Here is a 27,818-nt window from a genome sequence, read left to right as displayed (position 1 = left end):
GTTGCTCTTATTAAAATGGATTAAGGGCCTGCCACTATAATTTCCATTCTACCCAAGGCATCCTTTTAAAACGGGGTGTTGATAGTCATTGCCAGTGAATGCTCCAAGTTGATGACATTTCAAATAGGCTTTCAGGATGCTGACAATGGGCTTTCCTTCATGTTCAGTCAGGGCACTCACTTCCAAGAAAATTTACCCTAGAGAAAAAGGGTCCAATTTAATTTGTCTAAAATGTCTAAGGGAAGGTCATTTTTTTGTCTTACTAAAAGGTCCAATCTCCTTGCTCTCTTTCTCAAAAGATCTGTATATCATTGTTTAAGTAGACAATTATAAATTATGATATACCATGCTTTATAAATGTACCATATTTCTTCATTTCTAAGACATTCTCCCCCTGCCACCCCCACACAAGCACATTTTAATGTTTCTGAAATCCAGATGTATCTTGCAATCAACATAGCAATTTGACATGGTAGTATTTCTCATACACGCCAAAAAAACTAGTATTAAGTCAATGGAACATCTTGTAATAAAGGCAGTAAATTGTTTAATGCATGGGATTATTAAAAATGATCCACCTAAGCCGGGCTTGGTGGCTCAGCCTGTAATCCCGCACCTTTGGGAGGCTGAGGTGAGTGGATTGCCCGAGTCCACGGGTTTGAGACCCACCTGGGCAGCGAGACCTCACCTCTACCATAAATCAAAAAATCAGCCGGGCGTGGTAGCGCGCGCCTGTAATTCCGGCTACTTGGAAGGCTGAGGCAGAAGGATCGCCGGAGCCCAGCAGGCCGAGGCTGTGGTGGCCAGGAGCGGCCACTGCACTCCAGTCTGGGTGACAGAGTGAGACTCCAACTCAAAAAAAAGAAAAAAAAAATGATCCACCTAGATTAAGTTCTTTCAATCTAGTTTTAGCTGTATGCGATCACTTTAGCATCTAACAAAGAATTTCAGGATGAAAATGAAACTATCCTTCCTTCCAAAACTAAACTGATATTTTATTTCTTACTATGCCTTGCTTCTTAATAAGCCTACTATATATACACAGAGAGAGGTCAAGTTACTCTGTTAGTTGTCTATACCTGCAGGACTGTACATCAAATATGGAATCAAATCACTAATAAACACATATGAAAGTATCTGAAAAAAAAAAAAATCAAAAGATATATAGTAGTCCCCTCCAAAATCACAGGTACATTTTTATTTATAAAACAAGTTCTCTACAAATATACTTAGAAAGGTCTGTAAACAAAACATTAGTTTCAGGGTTACTGATCTTTATTTCTGAATTTTATTTCCAGATAATGGCTCAGTTTTACGTGTGGCCAATGACCTGTAAACTAAAACTCTAATACATAAGTTTTATTGAAAATACAAATAAAAGTGGGACTACATGTTTCTCTACAACTCAGGTAAATTAAAATACAACTTCTCTGGGAGGAAAAAAGAAACTTTTATATCCTTTAAATGCCACAAAGCACTATGTGCTTGACAATCTGTAAATGCCTGCTGTCTGTCTGACTCAAAAAGAGTTCTGGCCGGGTGCAGAGGCTCAGGCCTGTAGTCCCAGTGCTTGGGGAGGCCAAGGTAGAAGAATGGCTTGGGGCCAGGAGTTCAAGACCAGCTCGGGCACCTTAGCGGGACACTGTCTCTACCCACAGAAAAAAAAATTTTTTTAATTAGCTGGGCAGGGTGGCACAAAACTGTAGTCTTAGATACTTGGGAGGCTAAAGTGGGAAGACTTGAGTCTGGGAGGTTGAGGCTGCAGTGGGCCAAGATCTAGCTACTGCATATCCAGCCTAGGTGACAGAGTGAGACCCTGTCTCAAATCATTCGGTAAAAATAAGTGGAAAAATAAATAAATAAAATAAAAAGAAGAGCTTCTTCAATAGGTGGTTAAGAGAGCAGACTCTAGGGGTTTAGGCTTCTGCCTAAACCTAGGTGTACTATTCACCAATCTACTGGCCCTGGGTAGGTCCTTGGCCTCTCAGAGCCTCTAGGTTCCCTTGAAGGTCTATGATCAGGTCAGAACTTCCATCTTCAAGGTCTTGGGGTGGGGGGGGTGAGGGCATATACATGCTGTCTCCCAGGACGAACATGAAACTTAAGAGTCCGAAGGTATTCTAAACCAAAGCAATTGCAAGGGATCATATGGAGCAAAAAAATGTTTCTTTCAACAATCAACATGGAGGGGGCATATGTATAAATAAAGAACTTTCAGTCAAGAGTTCCAAAACAAAAAGTCTCCTTGTTAACACAATTAGGGGAAAGTGCTTTATAAAGCACCACCCATTGCTGGTGATTCAAGAAACTCAATGTTCTCTACTCCCAGTTCCTCACTTTTGATATCCAATTTTCCAGTTCTGATATTTAACCAAATTACTGGTATTAATCAACATTCAGATTTATTTTAGCACAGATTAAATTTAGATAATAAACTGAAATGAAGTTAGGTTGTAAAACCTACATTACATAAGACATGCCCATGCCCACTGTGTCTTCAAAAATAAAAAGACAATATTTAAGAGTCTGACACTTTAAGGCTACAACCTATATCAGATCAATTCTAAAATACATAAACATAATTCAGGTCTTTTTGGAAAGGGATAGAGTTTCCTGGTATTTATTAGGGCAACTCACACAAAATTTTAAAAAATCATTGTGAAAAAGAATGTTTTAGCAGACATCCTAATGATTTAAATTTAAATTTAATGGGTACTCCTAACTTAAAGGCTGCTGAGCCCCACTTCCCTTATCAATTAACCTGTCAGCTTGCTAGTCAAGTCTAATTAGTTAAATCCTTTTTTTACTAAAAAGATTATGCCTTAAGCAGTTTTCCAGTTTCAGGGTTGTTGGCAACTACAAACTAATCTCTGCAGAAGAAGAGGAAGGGGGAGGAGAATCCTTAAATTTCAATGGAATACAGAGCTCCAAAGGCTTACATGACTATATAATCATAAGTATTTATAGCATATAAAATACAATGTACATGCTGCATACAACATCCTCCTGTCTCCCTTGTCTCCTCATGTAGTTAGATTCCATATGTCCCTCTTTCCACAGCAGCTACTGCTAAGTACCCAAAAGAAATATCTAAGTACACTGGACTCATAAATTAAACAGACAAAAATAGGCAGATGGATTGCCTGAGCCCGCGGGTTCAAGACCCGCCCGGGCAACTTGGTGAGACCTCATCTCTACAATAAATCAAAAATTAGCCGGGCGTGGTAGTGCACGCCTGTAGTTTCAGCTACTTGGAAGGCTGAGGTGGAAGGATCACCAGAGTACAGCAGGTCGAGGCTGCAGTGACCGGGAGCGGCCACTGCACTCCAGTCTGGGTGACAGAGTGAGACTCCAACTCAAAAAAAAAAAGAAATAGGCACAAAATGAAGACTTTTTTTAAAGCTAAAAAATAATAAGGAAACAAGTTAAACACTATCATAAGGAAATTCACATTGTAGGATATCCTGTAAGACAAGGAGCTGGGACTCTTCAATCTGCTGTCATTAAAAAATTTTTTACCCGAGGGTTCAAGACCCACCTGGGCAGCGAGACCTCATCTCTACAATAAATCAAAAATCAGCCGGGCATGGTAGTACATGCCTGTAATTCTGGATACTTGGAAGGCTGAGGCGGAAGGATCGCCAGAGCCCAGCAGGTCGAGGCTGCGGTGGCTGGGAGCGGCCACTGCACTCCAGTCTGGGTGATAGAGTGAGACTCCAACTCAAAAAAAAAAAAAAAATTTTGAAGGTGGGGCAGGGGGGGAGGGAGTGGAGAAAGGAGGGCTAGAGGGCTATATTCAATTTCCAGAGGCCAAGGAGAGCTATCAACCAAAAATGTGTGACCTGGATTCAAAAAAGGAAAAGAAAAAAAAGCCTACTACAAAAAAAGAGCACTTTGGAAGCAATCAAGGAAAGTTCCATATGAATTATATATTAGAGAACATAACAGAATCACAGTAATCTTTCTTAGGTATGATAATGCTATTGAGATTATGCAGAAAATGCAGAAGATGAATACTGAACTATCATGATACTTTTAGCTTTGAAATGACTTGGCTATAAAAAAAAAAATAGAAATAAAGCAAATGTGACAAAATGTGGCAGAACTGGTAGACCTAGGTGAAGGGCATATGGGTCTTCTGTCATACTGTTCTTTTGACATTTCTATAGATTTGCAATTTTGCAACATAAAAAACTGAAAACAATTTAAAGAGAGAGAAAGTAGGCTTTGGTCCAACAGACCTGGGGTCAATATCTGACTAGCTTATTAGTCAGGAAAGTCATGTTCATTTTAGTGTCCAATATCCCTAGCACAATATCTGGCACAAGTAGGCACTCAAATACCTGATCAGTGTTTGGATGGATACATGAATGAAATTCAGGCTCCTACATATGTCAGTCATGTGGCCTCTGGCACATCACCTCCCTGAATCTCTCTATAAAGTAATAACAATATCAGTTTTGCATGACTTTGTACCCATTAGAGAGAATGTATATCAAGAGCCCAGCAAAGCAGTTAGTATATATCTGGGACTCAGCAAATGGTGTTATTATTATTGTTGTTATTATTATTCTTATTAAAGAACTCAATGTTTTAAAAATCTCTGAAATTGAAAAGAGTAATTGGTTTCCATTTTCAACTGAAATCTTCCAGATTTATGGATGCAAGGAGATTCCAGAGGTCTGTTTCCATTTGTATTTGCATGTTACCTCAGAAAAACTCCTTGTTTGAGTTTTATGTTAGAGACAGAGTTTTGCTCTATTGCCAAGGCTAGAGTGCGGTAGTATAGCTCACCACAGCCTCAAACTCCTGGGCTCAAGTGATCCTCCTGCCTCAGTCACCTGAGTAGCTGTGGCTCCAGGCATGTGACACCACACCTGGCTAACTTTTATATTTTTTGTGGAGACGGAGGTCTGGCTGCTATGTTGTCTAGACTGGTCTCGAACTCCCAGCTTCAAGCAATCCTCCTGCCTCAGTCTCCCAAAGCTCTAGGATTTCAGGCGTGAACCACCATGCCGTGCCTGAAACCACTTTAAAAGGAATTCCCTGGCTATAAAGGTCCAGTAATTCTGAAGATGATTAACAAACTTGGGCTGCTGAGAAAGAGGAAGAGAGAAGGAACTCCTCATGGAAGAAGTATGGTGGCCAAGATAAGGACACACCTTTTTAGAGGGAAACAAGGCTGAAAGGAGCTATGTGTGCATTAAATATATGGACAATGAAAAAATCTCTACCAGCCACTTTCTTCTCCAAAACACTTTGCAGAAACAAGAAGGAAAGATACTTTGTGCTATAGGAAAGAATGTTTTAAAGTTCCCAAGCAGTCTTCTGAGTAACAGACACTTTCTTCCTCCCCTACATAGTTCTTACAGATTGGCTGTGGTGATGCTTTTGACTTTGAGACCAGGGTGAATGACTTGATGTTCACACTCTATATTCCCTGAGGCAGTAGGAATATTTACCACTTCCTTAAACTCTTGAGGCATGTGAATATTACAGCAAACAATAAGTTTAGCTTCCAATAAATCTCCCTGTCATTCTTGAGGCACTAAAAAAACAAAAAACAACAAAACAAAACAAAAACTTCCAGTTTAACTTTGGATATGTCAAAATAATAAACTCCATGGAGTAATAATTCAAATTTTGGCAGGAGAGGATATTTAAATAGGGGAAGGAGAACAAAAAAGACCAGGGAAAGAAACAGAGAAGTGGGAAACCAGGCTAGAGACTTGGTAGAGGCCTGAACTCTTAAAGAAAATGCCTGTATATTTATAAGACATTTCCTAGGAAGATCAAGAATTCGACAACTTAATATTTGGACACAAAGCTAACTCCTGCTATTGAGTAACACCACGCTAGAACAAGAAAATAGTGAAATGAGAAAAATCAACAGAAAAAACTAGAATTTTGCTTTGTAGGTATAACTAGCTTAGAGTCTAGACTTTTCCATTTCTTTTTAAAAATTGTGTTTTAGAGAATATTAGTGATAGGGTAATCCCAGTTTGTTCTAATCCAGCACCATTTGCTATCTGATAAAATCATTAAGTATTTATCTCCTCTTAATGAGCCTTTTATAGCTACACAATCCTAAATAAATACTTGCTTTAGAAGGTGATACTCCTAGCTGGGTGGCACTTTGGGAGACTGAAGCAGGAGGATTGCTTGAGCCCAGTAGTTTGAGCAACATAGGGAGACCTAGTCTCTATAAAAAAGTTAGCTGGGCATGGTGGTACATGTCTGTAATCCCAACTACTCAGGAAGCTATGGCAGGAGGATTACTTGAGGTCCAGAAAGTAAAGGCTGCAGTGAGCCATGATCCCAGCCTGGGGGACAGAGTGACACCTCACTCAAAACAAAAAGAGGCAATAAGGCAATAACTTTTGTTTACAGTATACATTCTTTTTAATCTAACAGAGATTCAGATAATTCTGTCACAACTCAGAGGATATAGGAATGCTGATGTCTGGAAGCTGATGTAGCTAGAAGTGAGTACAAAGTACTTATCTAGGTGTAAAACCTTGTGCAGCCTGTTCAGCTTCTCTCTCAGTTTCCTCATAGTCAAAATGGTGTTAATAATACCATCTTTGGGAGGCTGAAGCGAGTGGATTGCCTGAGCCTGTGGGTTCGAGACCCACCTGGGCAACTTGGTGAGACCTCATCTCTACAATAAATCAAAAAAATTAGCCAGGTGTGGTAGTGCATGCTTGTCGTTCCAGGTACTTGGAAGGCTGAGATGGAAGGATCGCCGGAGCCCAGCAGGTTGAAGCCTGCGGTGGCCAGGAGCAGCCACTGCACTCCAGTCTGGGAGACAGAGTGAGACTCCAACTCAAAAAAAAAAAAAATTCCATCTACCTCAAAAAGGCACTGTGAGAATTCCATGGGTTAATCTAAGCAATTAGAACAAAGTTTGGCTCACAGTAAGTACTCAAACATGGTAGCTACCATAAATAGTGGATTGAAGCACTTTAACAAACTGAAAAAACTTGGATTGTTACTAGTGTGTTCATTTGTTCTGGTTTGTATGGATAGTCCAGGGTGAGACTTGTTGCCTCAAAGGGATTTTTAAGAACAATCTATTTCACTCTCAAAAGTGCCCAGGCATGTAAGTTGTATAGTCACCTCAATTATCACCAAGAAGATATGCATATGCAAAGTATTTTATACAAAAAGAGATGAGGGAAAGATATAAAAACACTTTCTTTAAAGTAGTGAAGAAGCAATAGGGCTAGATCAGTTGTTTGCATTTTTGTGTTACTGTTGTTTTTAAAGCTAAGGATACTCTTAAGAGGCTGGAAGAATAAAAAGCCAGTAGAAAAGGAAAGACTTGACAGAGGGGGTCAAGTCTGAGACTGTGAGCTAGAATGGAAAAGCCAGGCTAATGACAGAGACCTGCTTTGGGAAGAAGGCAGCTTCTTCTCAAGCAAGAGGAAGAGACCTTCTAAGTCCAGAAGAGGAAACCGAAGCTTTCCCCCCACAGATGACCTCAGTCTTTCCCAGAAAGGCCATCTGATGGGACAGGGCAGGGGTGGTGAAAGGAGCAGAAAATATGGAAGAGCTAAGATGGGAGTGGGCAATGAAGGCATGAATGAACAGTGGGTGATGAGTGTTCTAGATGCTTCAGGAGTTAAGCTGAGGTTGGCGAGTACAAGGACACAAGAATCACCAGCTCAGTAATCTCCTTTAGCCCAGAGGCAGGAATGGAGGAAATGTGCTGACTAGATCTTCACTGAGCTTGGCAGGTGGCACTTGGGTACAACAAAATATGCAGGGTGGCGAGTGACTAGTGGTGAGGGTGCTTTTACAATAATTCCTTTTCAAGGCTCAAAACCCACAGTGTAGCGATTTTTAAAGATTAAAAGTGGCTTCACAGTGAGACTTTGTCAAAAAATGTATCACTGCCCGTGAGGTTGATTGGCACATAGAGCCAAAGCTCAGGAACAGCTGGGTGAGGGCTTGATGCTCTCCAAAGAAAAAGCTTTACAGATCATGGAGAAATAACAGGTATTTCTTGTACATCTGCCATCAAGAAAAACTTAAGGTAGGTTGGGCCTATCAGGCTTTCTAAAGAATAGGCATAAAAGGCTTAACTAGGGATGAGTGATCTTTCACCTACTCTTCAGGAGACCCATTTTCTCTTTTGCCACAAACCAATACACACCCTCAAAGGGTGCTTTTAAAAATAAAGTGGCAGAGTTTACAGTCAAAAAAATTTAAGTTTTAATAACTCTACTGAGAATTCCAGTCATAATTGCTGCTCTATCACTTAAAATTCCTTTATAGTTTTCCAGTTTAATTTTTATTGATCAGAAATTTACCTTTCCAATTCCATAAATCTAGTTTTGTGGGAGATTAAGTTTCAGTATCAAACTAAATCTTCCATAAAATCAAGTGGCCAAATATATCTGACATATGCTGAAAGTCTGTTCCCCATTATGCTGTTTTGAACCTCTCCTCAAGTTTTCCCAGGCTAGAACTGCAACACCAGTATTTTCTCCCTGAATACACCACAAACAGTTCAGGCTGAATGAGAAACTGTGTTGTCAACAAGAGGCATTTAAAATTCACCAAACCAAAGCCCCTTACCCTGTTAAGCTGTGCTGGCACAAAAGAAAGAGCAAAGAGCAGGAGATGGCAAGAACTCTGTCACTTGCCAACCACAGTTTTCTCATATATAAAAGCCCTACTTGGTTAGGTTACTGTAAGGATTAAACAAAACAGCATGAAAAAATGCCTGGCAACTTAGGCACTCAAAAAAGGGGGGCAGCCTCCCATTCCCTTCCTGAAAAAGGCTCATTTGGGATCATCAGATTATCTAATAATGTCAAATGAGCTGATTAGATCAACCAAGATCCAGGCTTTTCCCTAGTTTCTTTAATCAACTAACTTAGACTCTCTGGTTATAATCTCAATTTTGAGGTTTGAAATAACTTTTAGGATGTAACATTTTAATTCATTTGGGTTCAACAACCACTAATTATACTCCTATTGTACACAGAGCACCCTGTTGGTCACTATGGGGAGGGGAGGGGTAGAATTCAGAGAAAAAGGGAAATGACATCCACAACTTCAGTAAAGATAGGCAGTCAGGATGCACGAAGTGTCACAAGAAAGGTTCAAACCTTGGTAAGGTGGGAGTGCTTCCTAAAGGATGTGGCACTTGGCTTAATGGATTAAAAGCATGGGTTAGACCTATTGTAAGAAATAAAAAAAAAAGGCAAGTGTACAGACATATTAATAAACTTCCAATAGACTAGTAACTTCTTGCTCTGAAAACACGCGATTAAAAAGAGAAAATTAAGTATTTATCTCATCTTTTCCTTTATTATATTTGAGGGTAACCAAAAAACTCTAGCTGATAATGGAAAGTTCTGATGGACAGAAGAACTTCAGCCAATAAATGTGAAATAATGGCAGAAAAGACACCTTTTTGCCATCTCTAATGACTTATAGGATCAGACACGCATCATTAACAGGTGAAACCATTAGAGGAAAAGTTGATGGGAAACATGACAGTGCAGATATCGGGTTGCCACAACCTGAACTTACTGAGCACTTTTGACATCACTAAAACCAGGACAGTCAGACGCTATGTTCCCAGATGTGAGGCAACATGACACTTACTGCAATGTCTATGAAGTTTTCTTGCCAAAAGGTCTAACCTGAATCTAACTAAAGCTCTTGGGCCAACTTCCATTTACTGGAAATATGAGGGACAGAGGAACAAGCTAAATGATTCCACAAGGGCTTCCAGAATGTGGGACAGTCTATAGGATAGCTGACCTGGTTTCTACAACAAGTCAATGACTTGAAAAGAATGGGAGGCTGGGGAGGGAGGAACACTCTAGATTTAAGGAAAGCAATATGCATGCCTTGTTTGTATCCTGTTGAGATCAGATCATGTAAAATGACATTTTGAGACAATCAGGGGGATGGTATCATGGATAAGTATCTGATGATACTGAGGAATTATTGTATATTTTGTTAGTGCAATAACAGCATGTAGTTATGTAAGAAATGACCTTTTTTATAGATGCACGCTGAAGTGTGCAGTGAAATGACGTGATGTCTGATACATGCTTTAAAATAGCTCAGCAATAAATTAATAAATGTAAACATCACCCCACCTAGCCTTTTTAGCACCAAAAAATAATTGTGTCAAAATCTTGATAAATATGAAACTGATAATGGATATATCTGGGAGTTCATTACCATGTTCTCTATGTTTAATTAGGGTTAATAACTTTTCACTTTTCAAAAAGCTCCTGATTTGTGATAAAATTGAATTCATTTTTGTGTATAAATTTCATCTTACATATAAAGATGATACGTGTAAGATGCTGAAGATGTCAGTGCTCAATTCATATACTCCTTATTCAAATTTAATGCATGTGAATTTCAAGTGCTCTCAGGGACCAAAAACATCAGTATCGTCTGGTTATCAGAAATACAAGTTCCTGAGCCTTACCCCAGACCCACTGAATCCAAAATATCTAGTGGTGAGGCCCAACAATCTGTGTCTTAATAGTCCTGAGATAATTCTAATTCAGGTTAAAGTTTGAGAACAACTACTTTAGCACAACTACTCTTGGAAGATGTCCATTTTTTGAAGGACAATTAAAAGAGCTTTACTATTTAGGTGACTTGCTGGAACTTCTTAGGGTGTTACGTTTTGGGAGAAAAATGCAACTTACATGTAATCATATTGCCTTAAAACCTTATACTATTTCATATGGAATGGAAAAAGACTTCAAAACTTTGCTATCAATTACTCTACAATCTGAGATAGTACAGTTTAATAAAGAATTTACACAGTGCTTTGTTTACAAAATAGTTACTGGTAATCATGGCACGTTTGTCCAGTATGTGTGTGTTTTGTGTTGTGCTAACCCTTTATACAGATGGCAGCTGGCATTTGTGACACAGCATCTGCCAACCAGGAACTAGATAGAACAGTTTGTCTTTGAGAAGCAGTTGAGCAAGTTAGTTCAGCTGGTGACACCATAATGCTGGTCCAAGGTCATGGTTTCAAACACCATTCAGATTGGCATAGCCTGAACCATAGGTTTAGCATCTGCCAACTACCCTGAGTAGGCCTGAGTAAACCTGTTCATAAGGCTGGAGAGAGTAGAAGCACTGGAAACTCATGACCAAGAGGACAACAGAGTCCGACAGTAGGTGCATAATGTCACTTTGAACACATCAGGTAAAGCTGATATTTTAAAAAAAAAAAAAAGGATGACCAGCAATAAATAGAACTCTTTCCTGTTCAGTAGAGTATGATTTCGCCCAGTGATTCTGTGGATCATCTAAGCATTTACAAAAAGCTCACTGCCAAAATGTTCTTCTTTGTATCTAGACCAGTGTTGTCTACATCAGACCTGGAAAGCTTGATAAAACATAATGTTGAGCTCCACTCCCAGAGTTTCTGATTATGTTGTTTTGATGCGGGAGACTTTGCATATCTAACAACTACTTAGGGGATGCAGATATTGCTAATCTAGAGACCAGACTTTGACAATCACTGGTCTAGACCAAATTTTGCACCTGAATTTCATCTAACCCATTTGAATGGTGAGTTCCTCATCAGCAACTTTGCCTTTTCCATTTCCTATAAAACTAAGTTTTGAGTGGGAAACCCAATCCATGACACATTAGAGAAATACGGTGCAAGCAGAGTTCAATTGCAAACACTCTCTAAGCATGCTGCACTGTATTTTCTGCAGCCCTTTCTCAGATGAGTTCTGAAGGAATAACAGAGGGGAGGATAGAAGAATGAGGAAAGAAAGTGTGTGTTTTAAGTCCAATTTTTGCCACAAATGTAAATGGCCGTGGGTACATGGGACCCCTCTCCACAATCTGGCCCCACCTGCCACCAAACACAGCCTCCTGCCTGCCGCCTACCCTCCCCATTCTAGGATGTCAGTTGTTCACCTGCATGGAAATGACAGTCGCTTGTCATGGTCTACATGAGAGTCCTCACTTGCAGCAGTAACTAGCATGCCATTTCCAAAGCTGTCATTCTCTGGTGTCAGCACAACCCACTGTTCAAAGATTTGCTCTGACATGAACCAGGCGACGCTATGACTGTTATTGCCGTGGACCCTTCTGTGCTCCGACACCGATGGCAGCTGCTTGGCGCCCAGGGTTTGTTTCACCCAATTATTTGTTTGTCATTTGGAAGCCCAGGATGTCGAGCAGGTATTGTGGAGGTATTTTTGGCCTGATGCACAGGCAGGAAGCATAATGAGGCCCTCAGGTGAAGGTCTATTTTGTCAGTTAGGTGCTAGGATGATGAGAAGCCCCAGTAGCAATTAGGATATTTGAATAAGATAAGATACCTGCCAGGATGCTGAGAGGGCTCAGAAAGTCGGCCTTAACTTTTAAAATGCCAAAAAACCCTTAGAGTAGGCAGTTTTCAAGTTTGTCCTGGAGCTAATACAGAGGCAAGAGGTGTAAGGCTGTCTTTCCTCAACCTAGGGGGCCCTGAGAAGGAAAGAAGGCTCAAACCAGCATCAGCCTGACTAGAGGTACACTATGAGGGGCAAGGCCCTGACCAAACAGGGGCACCAGGTCATTCGGTCAAATGGCAGTTACTTTTGGGAGGCAAGACCAGAGGGGAACTGGAGAGCCCTCCTTTACCAGTTACTCAAGCTCCCTATTTCAGATAGGAATGTCTTCTTCCCATGGGAGTAGAATTCAAACTGATTTGATGTCTACCATCTTACAAGGAGGCCATTATACAGGGCAATGTGGCCCCTACAGCTAACTGCAAAAAACAAAGGCACGAAATGTAGTTTATAATATTCCACTAGAGCACAGTGCTCCAAATCCAGGAATTTGTTTTCTAAGGGTCTCACTGTCTCATCTGTGATGTTCTTCCTTTCTGTAGTTCTCAATTTCAGAAAGAGACAGTCCAGACAAGTGGAATTCTCCTAAATAACATACTATGGACTTGGTAACAATAAAATTAACTCAGCTCCTCCTTAAATCCAGTCATGATTTTAGTTTGTGTCATTTCTCTAACAAATTTTTATAAAAGACCGTGAATAAAGCAAAACCCAACAAATAGCAAACAGTACTGAAAAAATGAAGTCCATATCATTACCACTTTCTGGCAAAAGACAAGTAGGAAGTAAGATTGCTTCAGTCCAGAAGACCTAGCTAAACTCGAAGAATCAGAGCTCTAATGATTTGCTTGGTGTATGAGTCTGCTGACAGCTAAAGACAGATGGGAGGTGGTGACATTCTTTCGATGATCTAGAATGGCCCATCGAAGCCTCATTTCAATTCAGTGGTAAAATGAGTCATCTCATAAAAAAAGAAGCTGCCTGGCAGTTGCCCCAGGGTGCTCTTAGGCAGGGACTTTCTCTGGTATCTAACCCCTGCCCCCACACTCCTCTCACCTGCAGCAATCCACGCCTAGGAAATGGTCCAAGTGGCAGTCATTCCACTAGAGAAGTCAAGTACAAAGGAGTCCTAAGTACTTACATAGACAGTGGGGTTTTAGAAACATTTACTAAGCAGATAAAACATCTTTTTTAACACCACCCAAGATGCAGACCAGCAGAGGAGGACAGGACTGTATTGTTACTCTTATTCTGGAGGTTAATAGCTTAATACCTAAGAGACAGTATTCAAATTGTAGACACTCTCCTCACCTCCTTTGCCTCTAAAGCTCAACTCTCTCTTATCTCTCAGATCTTTCTTACCGAGGTGCAGTCTCCTAAAAAGCAGAGACTTATTCTTGTTCACAAGTTCTCACAAGTTCAGGACTGAAGTCATGGTCATGGCTACAACAAGGTACCACCCTTTTCACATGCCAAGGGTTCACAACCTCATTCACAGCTATCAGGGAAAATGTGTGCCCTCTGAAGAAGCTTCAGGTTCTGAGAGGGCCTCGCATTCTAGACATTCTAAAGGAAATCGCAGCCTTTCGACCTAGAAAGGAGTCTTGGAGTCCATCCCACTTTCTCATATTATCAATTAGAAAACCAAGTAAGATTTGCTTGAGGTTGCTCAGACTTGAGCCCGAGTCCCCTATCCTGCCACCTCCTTGTGTATGCCAACATGGCAAGAATTTAAGCAACAAAATCTAACAAAAGTAACATGAAAAAGACTATTGATAAGCAATATTTGTTATAGTGCTGCCAAAAATCTTTGCAATAGCTCAACTAATTTAATAATGGTATTGATTTCTAAAATAGGAAACACAAAGAGGTAGGTTTCAGTCTACAGTAAGCACAATTTGGCAAATTTTGTGGTTCTCTAAATGGATGTCATAATTCTGCAGTCTGAGGGCTGGTCTATTTCTGGTTTGCTGATCTTTCAGGGTTTACCTTACATGAGTTTTTCCTCCTAAGAAAGTCTTTTGGCCATAAACAAAAATAGTGACTTCTTTGCCATTATACTACTTTAAAAGTCTCTTTTTTAAATTTTAAAATATGTTTAAACTCTTTTACTATTCTGGCCTTATGCTTGCTATTTGTTCACTGTCATGATCTCCAAGTCTGTTACATGGTGGGTGCTCAATAATATGTATTGAGTGAAATACATTAATTTCAATATAGCTTCTACTTTAAGCCAACTCAAGGAATACATGGAATAACCACTGATATCATTTATTTAGCAACTGACAAATCTGATTTCAGAAGAAGACTCTTCATCGAACCAAAGTTTATGGATAAAGTTTTTGAATACAGATAACAGATGCCTAAGAGGTCTAGTGGAGGAGTTGGGTTTTCAGGGAAAGGAGCTTTACTATGGAAAACCTTTCTTGGCTATAAACAGATAATGAGAAAATGATGTAATCTTGGCTAAAATTAGGTTTTAGTGTTACTCTGCTGAGAGATGTGAAAGGTGATAGATAAGAGGGAAAAAATGTTTTCCAAGTGGCTTTTAAAGGCATCCAAATATAACTGCCTCCCACATCAGTCTATTAACGGGCACACTTGAGACATTTCCCTCTTCAAAAAGACTCTCAGAAAAGCAATGATGTGCTCTCAACCTCCTCCTTTATAAGACAAGGTTTACGAGGGTCAGGAAAGCAGATTGGAGCACCCACAGAACACCACTCCCTATTAACAGTATCCCCCTCAGTGCAGATTTGGGCCTTGTGCTTATGTCATTGGTTGCTAGGGAAACGACCCTGCTTGAAATTCTTAAATTATTTGTAATAAAATCTGGCTGAAAAGACCAGTTCACTTATAAGCACAGAAATGGGCATGGAGAATGAGGAAACTAGAGATGTCTTAAGCTGAGCCTGCCACCAGGCAGTCAGCATGGCAATTTGGCCACACCTGACAGAAAACAACAGACAATCTGGCAGAGACCTGGATGAGAACCTCCAGGACTTTAGGTTACCTGGGGAACGTGTGAGAGAAAAAGGCTTGGGGAGGCCCTTGTCTGGGTTGAGAGTCCTTGACAGTGTCCTTCCACAGCACCCAGTTTCCCCAAGTCCTAGTATTTACCATCCTGTTTGTGTTCCCCTTAGTGAGGGCAGGGATTTTCTTTCTTTATTCTTTGCCATACCCCCAGGGCCTGGCACAATACAGTGGTTATGAGTATATACCCTAAAGTCAGCTGGGCCTAGTTCCACCACCTACTCGCTGCGTGACCTTGGGCAAATTACTTAATCTCTAAGCCTCCGTTTTCTCATTTAAAAAACAAGGAGTAAATTACACATAAAATGCTTAGGATAATTGGCAAAAACAAGTTCTCAGTAAATGCTAGCTACTCATGTTTAACTTCAGTTTCCTTATCTAGATTTTTTTTTTTTTGAGTTGGAGTCTCACTTTGTTGCTTAGGCTGGAGGGCAGTGACACACTCCTGGCCACCGCAGCTTCGACCTGCTGGACTCAGGTGATCCTTCTGCCTCAGCCTTTCAAGTAACTGGAACTACAGGCACACACCACCACACCTGGCTAATATTTTGGTTTATTGTAGAGATAAGGTCTCATCAAGTTGTCCAGGCTGGTCTTGAACCCGTGGACTCAGGCAGTCCTCTCACCTTGGCCTCTCAAAGTGCGGGATTATAGCATTAGTCACCGTGCCCAGCCTAGTTTCCTTACCTATAAAGATGGAAATGCTATTTCTACATTATTTTCTAAATAAGAGTTGCTATAAAGATTAGATGATATAATATTCGTAAAATACTTAGCTCAGTATATAATTAGATTCAAATATGATAAAAGGTACACTAGGCATTTATATATATTATCTCATTTAATCCTCACAGCAACTCTATGAGATGGGCTTGATTATTACTGTTTTACAGAAGAAAAAAACTAGTGCTACGGTGATTTAAGTAGCCTCAAATTCCACAGCTAGTAGATGATGGAGATGGGATTCAAAACAGTATGTGAATCTCAAGTCCTAAACCCATGTTCAGAGTAATCACTCCAATGCATACTTCTTTGCAGTAAAGGTTTGTGATGATCATACTTCCTCAGATTAATTATGCAGAACCTACACATCTGGCTGGCCTAACAATTATTCTTTGCACATGATGAAAGTCATTTCTACATTCTAGAGCAGCTTTCCATTAGTCCTTCAAAGCCAGCAATAAGCTTAACCAGGTAAATAAGGGAGTAATTAATTTCTTGAGGACTTACCAGCTCTAACTTAATATAAACTCCAAGCAAATGGCTATTAGTGAAACAGGTCTCTAACAAATTTTATCACCAAGGCTATGAAAACCACCCCTATGCCATTTGCCTTAACACAATAAGCAATAGTTTCTGATTTGTCAGACTTTTATGGAATAGGCCCGTGGCTGATTGCATCACTTGTATAGTGTTTGTTTTCCCTTCTTTCCAAGGCCCATTCCCTGTGGATCCCTCCTCTCTTGTGCTACCTCCCTGTGGGAGTTTATTTCCCACGCCATTGCTGTAGGTTTCATCATGTGACTTGCTCTGACCAATGAGATGGTTGGAAATGCCACATGCCCCATCCAAGCTCTTTTCCCTTTGTCAGAAAAATTACCATGTGTAACTGGGGGTGCAGTGGCTCACACCTGTAATCCCAGCACTTTGGAAGGTGAGAGGATTGCCTGAACCCAAGGGTTCGAGACCAGCCTGGGCAACATAGCAAAGTTTCATCTCTGTAATAAATAAAAAAAATTAGCCAGGTGTGGAGGTGCACATCTGTAGTTCTGGCTACTTGGAAGGCTGAAGCGGAAGGATCATCTGAGCCCCCACCAGGTTGAGGCTGCGGTGGCTGTGAGCATGCCAATAGTGTACACCAGCCTACGTGACAGTGAGACTTCAACTCAAAAAAAAAAAGAATTACTATGATGTCGACTGCTCCCTTGGCCTGGGTCACAAAATGAAGACAAGAAGAGCTGCCACTGATCTACAGCTGACACCTAATATAAGATTTTTGTTGCTTTAAGCCCCCAAGATATTTTGTTACTGCAGCAATATATGGAAAAGCAGAGCAACAGAGACCCCATGGAATGATGTAGAAGAGACAGGACTTCTCTCAAGGTCCGGCATATATAGGTATAGTGCTGTATACTAGTAAATCCTTTACGATACAAATGCACATGGAACACAGTGGCTCTTCACCTGAAGCCATACCAGTGGCAGAATATTTCTTTCTCAAATTTTAGATTCAGTTCTTGTTGAGAGGTTTGTTCAAATGGAAAATTCTGCACATAAGACCCATAGAAACCTGACAGAGCACCCAAGAGGTTGGCTTTTTCTTCACCTATCCATAGGCTTCAGGGGTTGGTAAGAAATTTCTAGGAGGACCACAGGCATGCCTCCTATGGCCAGCTTTCCAATTGGATGTCAAATGACTCTTCAAATACCAATTTGTGGGCCACTTTATCTAATCAGGCCTTAGAACACACTCTCGCAATAAGTTCAGGCAAGCTCAGCTAATGACAAAAGTCCATGGGTTAAGGGAGGCAGAAGGGGGAATAAGGGAGTAGTGCAGAACCTCTGAATTCAGAGATTCTGAAATTGCCTTGAAATGGATCTTCAAGCGACAGCTGTTTCTACTTTTTAAAAGCACAGACTAGGCAAGTAGGTAAAATACTTTGATGCTAGCTCCAGGCTAAATGAAAGACAGCTGAGCAAAAGTTCAGGCGCCATGAAATTAATAAAAACTGTTGCACTCGTTTCACCACAGGTTCAAATATAATCCGGTAAAAATCCGAAATGCACAGGGCAGATCACTCAAGTAGGAATCAATCATTTTCACCACTGAAGTTTTCTGGCATTTCCTTATACGGTTTCCTTATACATTTCATGGGATTCATAATTCACCAAAGGTGCTTCCTAAGACTGAGCACTGCTGGGCCTTCTGAGTAATTGAGACGAACTTTGTTTGTTAAATAGATTCCAGGCAAGAGTATATTTGACTTAGGCACAGAAAAAGGAAGAATTCTTATGTAAGCCGCAAAACAATAGAGTTTTATCTTATCTGAGGAACTTATTGCTGCCTGCCTGTGTGTGTTTTACTGCCAAAATAAAATAAATTGAATCAGCTCACACATGATAACATGCTCTTTCCTAACTCATACTAATTGCTTGGCTAATTGATGTTTGTTGAACTTTCTCCATTTCATTGAGTGATTAGGTACAAAGCTAACAGTTGACATCTGTAGGCGCTTAACTGGCGTCTGTAATTACTGTTAATGTTAAATAATTGTTAGTTAATTGGAGTGGTAACTGACTGAATGGAATCCAGATTGTGAAGCAAAAAGAAACCTAGTTAAATAAACATACATTTTCAGAGAAAATAACATTTTCCTGCAGTTGTCAGAAGCCAGAAATCATGCAGAGGCTATGGGCTGGCCACAGGCTTCCTCCAAGCAGGAACCTTCCTGTCTGGGGTTGACCCCTTATACTTGAAAGTGTTAACAGGGAAGAGGCCCTTTGTCATTGAACTGTTCTCATTAGACTATCGAGAACAAATCTGATATTATAAAATTTCAATTGTCCATTATGAATGTGAATTACTTTCTGAAACAGCCAAATACTACAGTACTACATTACTGGCTAAAAACAACAACAACAACAACAACAACAAAAAACACTAAATATGAATGAATTGAAGAGATGCTCATGAACATTCAAGCTTTTTTTTTTTTTTTTAAACAAATAGTGCCAAGTACAGAGAAAATTCTTTCAGAGGAGAGCAGTAAGTACCCAATATAGTAAGCCAAGGGCTTTCCAGTGGGCTCAAAAGTAAACACTGATGCTTGAACACCTGACTAAACGAAAGGAATCTATTACACTGCAATCTGTTCCCAGTGGGTCACAGGGGCACTCAGGATGGAAAGTGGGGGCACTGTTAAAGTTCTACCCCAAAGACACCATCAAGATCGCTTTGAATGCTTGGAACATCTTCCACCCACTTCATGGAAACTCTAGTGATTGGATCCAATGTTTTACGCAGGATTCCCCACTGCATGCATCCACAAGTTCATCAATAGACCAGATAGAAGCCATTGGGAAATATCTGGAGGGAAACACTTTTGCACAACATGGAATATTTTTAGGCCCTTGCTGGTGGTTTCACACTAACAGTACAAGACATCTGTTTCCAAGAATTCTCAAGAAAGAATTCTATACAACAAATTCTGTATGTAAGAGTAGGCTTCCATAGGAAGGTCAATTTCCATAACAAAAGGAGCTGATTGCTTGCTATTTGCAGTTTGGGGTAGGAGGAGGAACTGAACTACTCATAACGCCTTTGTCTCACATCAAGCACCAATTACCCTTCAATACCCGTTAATGCTCCAGACATGTCTATCTCCTAAAAACTCGGGAAAATGCTCTGAAATAGTACAAAAAAGATCCAGAGGGAGAAAAATAAATGCGTGATAGTCCAATTTTCTGTTATGTGGGATTTAAGACATGACAAATACACAACTAATTTACAGAGGCTGAAACTGGTGCAGTGTACTTTTGTGCACATTAGGAACGTGCTTTACATCATGTCCTCTTTACAACTAAACCTGAGACACTACACGGAATTGTAAAATGGTCTCCATATGTTCAGTATAGAGGGATTTCAAACTCTAAACCAAATTTTTTTTTCATAAGAAAGCTACAGACAACAGCATTAGTTTAGGGAAGGGGCTTTCCTTAAAAGCCAGAAGTGGTCTTGGAGATAATATAACTCCTCTTGCCTTTTTGTTACCAAACCAAGGGGTTTCTGCATGCCTAAACCTAAAGAATAAGGTGATCTCGTCATCAGTAAAGAATGTATTAGGTAGCTGATTACTAAACCTGCAGAATCTCTGGATAATTTGTTTCTCATCTCCTCAGATCTCAGGCAATTTTTAAACCAGGTCTTCTTTCCACAATGCTGGGAAAACCATACTACCAAAAATACCCAAAGGCCCACTAACTGAAAGGCTCCAACCTCATCTGTGTCCCACTGAAAATCCTCAGTAAAGTATCAACCTAAAGAAGAGGATGGGTGTGTTACTAGTAGGCCTGGTAGGGCTGGAAGACAGAAAACAGTCCTGGTCAGAAAGAGCTCAAGGTGGCCCGAGCATTCCATCTGGTTCCATCATGGCAGGCGTGCATTAGAATTCCTCAGGGCTGATCTCATGGAGGTGAAGTAGGGTCCTGCCTAGGAGGCTGGGCAGTTGCTCTGTTGTCATTCACATTTCAATAGACACCGGGTGCTCATAGCAGGGGGGAGCAGAACGAGGGGGCTCATTCCTACCTGCATTAACCTCTCAACTCCAGCCCCTCAGAGATGTCCATTCAACTAGGCACAGCTCTCTGACACAACACTCAGGGCCCAGCTTTGTAATTTTAGACAAAGGTAAGGAAACACAAGGGGTAAAAGTCAGGAGTAAAATACACCTGGCCCCTCTCAGGATCTATCTATAACTTGCCTTGGTTGCAGGATAAATTCTAGAAAAGTGGGCTCTGAGGCAAGAAGGGGCAGCAATTCAGAGCTTTTGCTATTTCCTTGAACTAGGGCTGATGTGTAAACAGAAAGTTCCACAGAACATCTGACATCTGACTATTGTTCTCCTTCCTCCCAGACAGGTCTTCCCTTCTTTTCTTTCCTCCTCAAGTACCTCTGCTTTGGGGCAATCTGAGAGTTTCAGTAAAGATTGTCTTGGCAGGATAATTGTGTGCAAAGAAGCACTCATTTCCTGTACTTTTGTCTACCCATCAAAATGGCAGCAACGCCAAGAAGGAGGTAAGAAAGGGTAATATTGAATTCACTAAAAAGTTCCTTTTATGGATAAATACCCAGAATTTGGAGTACAGATCCTGTTGTTCCTACAGCAGTTCAACCAAATAAATAGGGACAATAAGTTAGTTCATCTCTCTGTGTGTCTCTGTCTCACTAGGAAAATCAATTTTTTCTTTGGCAGATGGTTGAGTCACAAAGACAGAAGGATTCATAAAATTCACATGAACATCCTGTAAACATCTAAACACATAAAGATTAAATAAGGCAACCATGACCTTGATTAAAGTTAAACTATTTTTTTTTTAACGTCTACAACGTTAAGCCTTGCTCAACTACACACCTCCTTTAAAATGCTCAGTTCTCATTGGGCATGTTGTATGTACATGCAAGCACGTGCTGTCTGATGAACTTGTTTTAAAACAGGAAATAAGAGGCATCAGAAGAAAGCGACCATTCAAAACACCGAAATACAAAAATCTAAAATCTTACAAGCTCTCTATTAAACTGAATGGACTCTACAACACCGGGAAAATAGAAATAAAATCAACAGTCAAAAGTAATATAAAGTACACTAATTGTACCCACCCTGTTTTAACCCCTGTCCCTTCCCGATTAATTGTGTTATCCCTACCAGAGATGGTTGGCCTTGGAATAGGTTTGTTATGATTGAGAATTCTGACCTAAAGAGGCTAAATGACTTATTCACGCTCACAAGCCGACTGATGGGCCTTGAGCCACGGCCCCTGCTGCTTTTGCCTGGAGCTTCATCTCCATACTGTGCAGCCCAACATCAAAGCTGCACCCCCCCAACCCCCCACCACAATCAGCTTGTGAGATTAGCACTGCCCTCCCACAGTGAAATTTTATGGACCAAATCTGCCCGCCACCAGGCTCAGCAGCATAATCTCACCAGCAGCTTAAAGCCACGCTTCTCTAAGGCCAGAATACTGCCAGACTCCTGAGAGGGAGAGGTGATATGTAGCTTTAAACATCTGGAGGTGGAGAGATACACGTGTCAGCTCCCCTGCACACTTGTTAGACTGTTCAATAAGCTAAGGCTTTGAAGATTTTCCCAGTAGTGTTTGTTACCTGGTGTAAATTTGCCCTTTCTTACAATGCTTTTTATTGCTCTTGGCTAAAGATACTGGACAAAGACAGGAGACCTGACTTTCAGACAGGCCGCTTTGCAGGGGAACTTGAACTTGATGTGTATGAAGCTGACAGTTCCTTGAAGGCCTTGTCAACCATCCATCCAGTAAACATTGCCACTACCCGGAGTAAAAACAGACCAAAAACCACAAGCACATAACGAGACTCTCTGCACCTGTCTTGAAGCAATTATTGACATTATCGCTACACAAAGAATCCCTTTTTGAAGTTGTTTTCCTGATATTTAGCAGTTTGAATACTAATCCCCTTAACAAAACTGTCCCTGATGCTTTCCTCCTCCTTGCCCCCCTTAATCTCTTTCTCTCCAGGGAGGAAGGGGGTGCTGGATACCAGTCAGTCTACTTTGCAGCACCTGGATTTGCACTGATTCCGTCTCTTGTCATTCATGTTACCAACAGGAATTAGCATAAGGCATTAAGGGGAAACTATGGAGGAGAAAAGAAAGGCTATTTTGATGGAAATAAGGGGCAAAGGAATAATCTGCCATCAACTAAAATGCTTATTTGTGTATGGTTTCCCAAGCAAAGCTTAGAAAAAGCCTATGTTGATTTTAGTGTACACAAAGAAACCTTAATCCTTTCAAGGCAACTAAATCACCCCCAGAAAAGCAGCTCGGAAGAAAGGCACCCTGTCAGGGGGATGACTATTCACAACCAAATAGATGCCACAAATCACACTCTGTAAGTAAACAAAAATAAGAATGTGGGAAACGTTTGATTGGAAAGGGGAAAGAAGGGGGAAAGCAGCAAGAGGGAAGAGGCAGAGGGGAGCTGCTGGTCATCAATCACGCTTCATCCGCCCTGAAGACAGTCTTTCAGGGCAGTGGTGGCCAGAACGCAGGTCGCAGAGCCAACTTTCATTCTAGTGTTGATCCCAGGAAGGGAAATACATTCCAAACTTTTTACAGCAAATTAGCAGACGACAGACACAGTCACATGTAGCAGAAGGTCCTGGCGGGGGGGGGGGGTCACAGAAACACAGAAGTCTCACTTTTGGTCACCTCCACCTCCCTTTCCCATCATCCTCCTGCTTTCTCACAAGGATATACCAAGCAGTATACAATTATGCATTTTTACACAGGAGCGTTGTAAGCTATGAATTGCACACACCTTCTTTTATTGGGCTTTTAGTATTATAGATAACAAATTTACACAAACTTTCAGTCCATCAAAAAATATGATGAAATATAAAACTGGAATACTCCATTATGCAATAAAGAAAGATAAAATTCAATATGACAGTAATTCTGAAAGTAACAGCTATCACATAAGCACATACACCTCAAGGGAACTTTAAACATAATGTACTATTTAAAATTGCAGTTGGTTCAAATTCCAAAATAATCTGGGAGCTCAAAATAACTGCTCTTGGAAATGTCTTACTAACCAGCTAGCAAAAATGCTAACCAAGGCAACTAAAGAATGCTGAAATGGTCTCATATTTCATTCTGTGAAGCCCCAAGTCTGTTCAAGGGCTACAAAGTGTCATCAATGTAACACAGAAAGAGATGATCATAGAACGCACATCTTTAATTTGCAGTTATCGTGCCATCCCAAATCAGGCTCTACAGTGGAAAGGGAAAGATGAAATAGTTTATACTTTTCAGATCATATACCTTTCAAAGACAGTGATTACAGACTCCCCTAAATCTCATTATTTCCAACATACTGCTACAAATGCCCAGAAACCTATTGGCAATGATTTAAGATAAGGCTTCCCCTAATGTACTGCTGTATCATTAGCCTCCCTTACTCTAGATTGTGATTTGGAAGAAATTAATGGGATAGCACATATTTAAATTCTGCCCTCTTGTTCATTTATTAACTTTTCAGAAAGCCCACAGCAGAGTAAGGCTTGGTTTATGACCGTAATACTGTGAATACTAAACATCGACTGGTTATTACAGTCTGTAGTACACTTCGACTATTTATATTTCTCCTACTGCTGGGTAGTTAAGTAACAATAAAGTTAAGGCATCTTGAGAACTGTTCTTCCCTAGTACAGCTCCTACATTAAATTAAAACGACATGGATTGTTGTAATTAGTCAAATCAATTAAAATAAGGAGTCGATGTATTCTTTGAAAACAAACTGTTTTTTAATGCATCAAAAAAGCATGCAGGTCCTGTCTCAAGCAAAAACACAAAACATAAACAGGAGCTCCAGAATGAGAGAAAAGCCACATTGCTGTTTTTTTCTTTCTTCCTAGGAAATGACAATGAAACTAATGTAAAAATAAGCCATTACTCAGAAGAATGAAAGAGATTTACCTTTATTTACAATAACAGTGTTGAAGAGTTTTTCAGAGCTGGCATCTGATCCCTGAAAAACAAGAAAGGGGAAAAAAGCATTATTATTGTCATTAGTATTGTCATCATCATCATCATTACTATTATTTTAAATCAACCTACTACATTTTAGAATAGCCTAATAGGAAAAGAAGCAATTTCCCCAAATCATCCATAAGGTGGTGCTAGTCGACTGCTTGAGAGAGACCTGCAGTGCAGTTATTTGCTGGGGGTAAAAATCTGATTTTAAAAATGTGTCCTTATTAGACACATTATCTGTGGAAAACATATTTCTATGAGATGATACACAAAGCAATTCAGCTCTTTCACATAATGATTTTGCAATTTCGTTGACAGATCGTTATTTTGGAAATGGTATTTTTTTCACAGTATTTGTAGACATGCCTATTTTTCAATTTTCTTTCACAAATCAGAAATGCCTATTATTTAATACTAAGCTTTTTCTTACTAAAAAGTGTCAACCAGCACGCCAAGAAATTAATTTTTTTAAAAGATTCATCGGATAACCCCAAGATCCCTGTCCCTTACAGTAACCTTGATGTTTAAAGAAATGCAAGCCGACCTGCCCAAAAACCCGAGCACTACGCATGTCACCAGCAATTATTTCCCTTCCATTTTCTAGAGATCATGCCTGCTAATTATTACAGTGACGTGAGGAAAGTGAAATAATCCTGTTTAAACAGCAAGACTAAAGCTAATTTAAATAACATACTAATGTTCTGGAAAACAAACATTAAGTTTGGTTTGAAGGAAAATGCCGTAATGTTTCAGCAGCACTGAATATTCCTAGAACTTAAAAAAATGAAGCATCCCCACTATATAATGTGAGATACATCTGCATTTAAAGTTATAATGGCCAAGCTATATTTATGCTGTTTTTGCTACATAATCCTTGTGAGAAATCACTATCTTTCACACTGACATAGAGATGCATATTCTAATAAAGAAAATGTATACAATGATGAATACATTTGAAAAAGGAAACATAGGAAATGGAGGAGGAGAAATTCTAAAGTACAGTGTATTCTAACTCTGGGGTTGGCTTTTGGGGACAAAGAAGATATTCAATTTAGTTTTTCCATGTTATATTCACAAAAATGAAATATTCCTATGTACATTTGGGGGACATGCTTTAGTTTTCAAAATGATATAGAAAAACAGTATTTTAATTATGACTATTTTCCCCTTTATTTTGATCCTAATCTTCCTTCTGTAGGGGTAGTTCAGAAGATTAACGCATCAAGGAAAAAAAATGGATGTATGTGCAGAACAAGTACTGAACTGCATACATTTATACATACACAGTTCAAAATAAATCCTATATTTTTTTTTCCCCTACTATTTTGCAGGAACAACAAAAAATACACTTAGGGCCTTCCTGACATCTTAAACAAAATTAAACTAGCTACAATAGGAGCTTTTCATAAAAATAAACTGCCAAAAAAGTGTTGCATGGGGGAGAAACAAGTTATACCTAAAACAGATCAAGAATATTGAGCAATAAAGCCCAAAATTACATGCTGTTGTTAGATTGAAATAGTGAGATTTCTAGGAATGTGAGTTTCCCTGCTAAAAACTTAAGTGATATGAATATTTTACTATCTTTCAATGAAAAAGTATCTTTTCGAATGGCTTGGAATTCTCTTGGAATGGCTATATAAAATTCATGACTAAAAAATAAACTTGAGCTGACACAAAGAAAAAGGAAATCTGTTTATTAAAGCATTTTACCTACCGAAATAACCCCCCAAAATGTTGGGATTACTTATTAAAATGAGTCTAATTGGCCCAAAAGGGGGAAAAAAAAGTACACACACAAAACAGATTACTGCCACCAAATGCAAAAAGCCCAGATAGGGAAATGGTTCCTGATTAAGTTTTTATTTGTACTTGGTGAGTGTGTGTGAGTAAATAGACAGAAGCTGTAGGTGAACATGCCCTTTGGTTCTGCCTTTCTTGGGAATGCCACCTTTGTCAGCTTCACTGGGCTAGACACGGTATTGTCAAATAGACACTTAAGTGATCCTGATGTCTGAACAAAACTTGAAGATGTGATTATTGTGATGCCAACCTGTAAGTTATTAAGAAAATAAGTTTGACAGGATATTCAGAGAGGCTTGGGCATATACCTTCTAAGAAAAGCTTTCTGGGCCCTTTAATTTACTGACATATGTCACAAAGCTTAAAACGATGCCTCTTGAAACTGGGAAAGGGGATGTCTCAGAAAGGCTTCCATAGAAAAACACCGAAAAGACGACGATTGCAATGGAACTTTGGCTAATCTTAAAAGGATTCAGGGTCCCTCCTCCCACACAGGTGGTTAAAACTGTGGCCCACCACTGCCCTTTAGTTAGAACAGTGCTTCTTAGCCAAAGTCTTAAGCGGAAACTACACGAATATGCTTTGCTTTTTCCTCAGTGAACTTTCCTTCTACTTAAGCTTTCAAAACGTCTGTATAAATTATTGGACTCCTTGGGTCTTACATTTGAGGACTATTCATTTTCATTGCTTAGGGAAAAAAGTCTGCGTTTCCTTCTATTACCCGGACCCTTTTCCTGACTTAAGGAAAAACAAAAAACCCCAAGAACACAGGCACGACTAATGGAAACAGTGAGCCGAGAGTCAGCAGGGCGTGGAGCTCTTCCTCCGCTCCTCTTTAACCTTTAGTCGCTACAGACGTGAAGATTTTACTCGCCATTTCGTTTAATCCCCTCGCTCGGTTTTGGAGGGCAGGGGCACGAAGTGGCTGAATTTAAAACGGACAGAAAAACAAAGCTCTCTTTTGGTTGCTTTTATTTGACACAAGGGGAAAGTTTTTTGTTCTTTTGTGCCCCCCCTTCACACCAAAGAATTACTAGAAGCCGTAGTTGGCGTTTAAAGAAAAGTTAAATAAGTCAAACAAGGTCGCAGGCGGAAGCGCGGAGAAGAGAACACCGAAGAAAGCGTTCCTTGCAGACGGGTGGGCCTGGCGTTCCCAGCCCCAGATCCACACCGATTCCCTCTGGACGCAGCCCCGGGGCCGCCCTCCGCACCCGCGCGGGCGGGAAGAGGCACTTTCGAACAAGGGAAGCCGCCTCGAAACTTAAGCGCGAGTTCTTTCCCCGTGGCGGACCCCGGTCCACGCTCGCTCCGGTCCCTCGGCCCCGCGTGCGGGCCGGGATCCCGACCT

The 27,818-nt window shown here is 40.2% G+C and overlaps 1 protein-coding gene across 2 annotated transcripts in view; it reads right to left on the bottom strand.

Annotated features, from left to right (window-relative positions):
- The window catches only part of AUTS2 (AUTS2, activator of transcription and developmental regulator), a 1,208,871-nt gene that overhangs the window by 70,291 nt on the left and 1,110,762 nt on the right, over nucleotides 1–27,818 (bottom strand). For both annotated transcript variants that reach the window (XM_008062193.2, XM_021714538.1), the window contains exon 6: nucleotides 24,611–24,662. In XM_008062193.2, the coding sequence (XP_008060384.1) occupies nucleotides 24,611–24,662 (52 nt within the window). The remainder of the gene's footprint in view (nucleotides 1–24,610; nucleotides 24,663–27,818) is intronic.

This window comes from Carlito syrichta, unplaced genomic scaffold (genome assembly GCF_000164805.1).
Source record: "Carlito syrichta isolate Samal-C Ts95f unplaced genomic scaffold, Tarsius_syrichta-2.0.1 Scaffold305661, whole genome shotgun sequence".
In the NCBI taxonomy this organism is placed as follows: Eukaryota; Metazoa; Chordata; class Mammalia; order Primates; family Tarsiidae; genus Carlito; species Carlito syrichta.
This window is presented reverse-complemented; position numbering and strand designations above follow the sequence as displayed.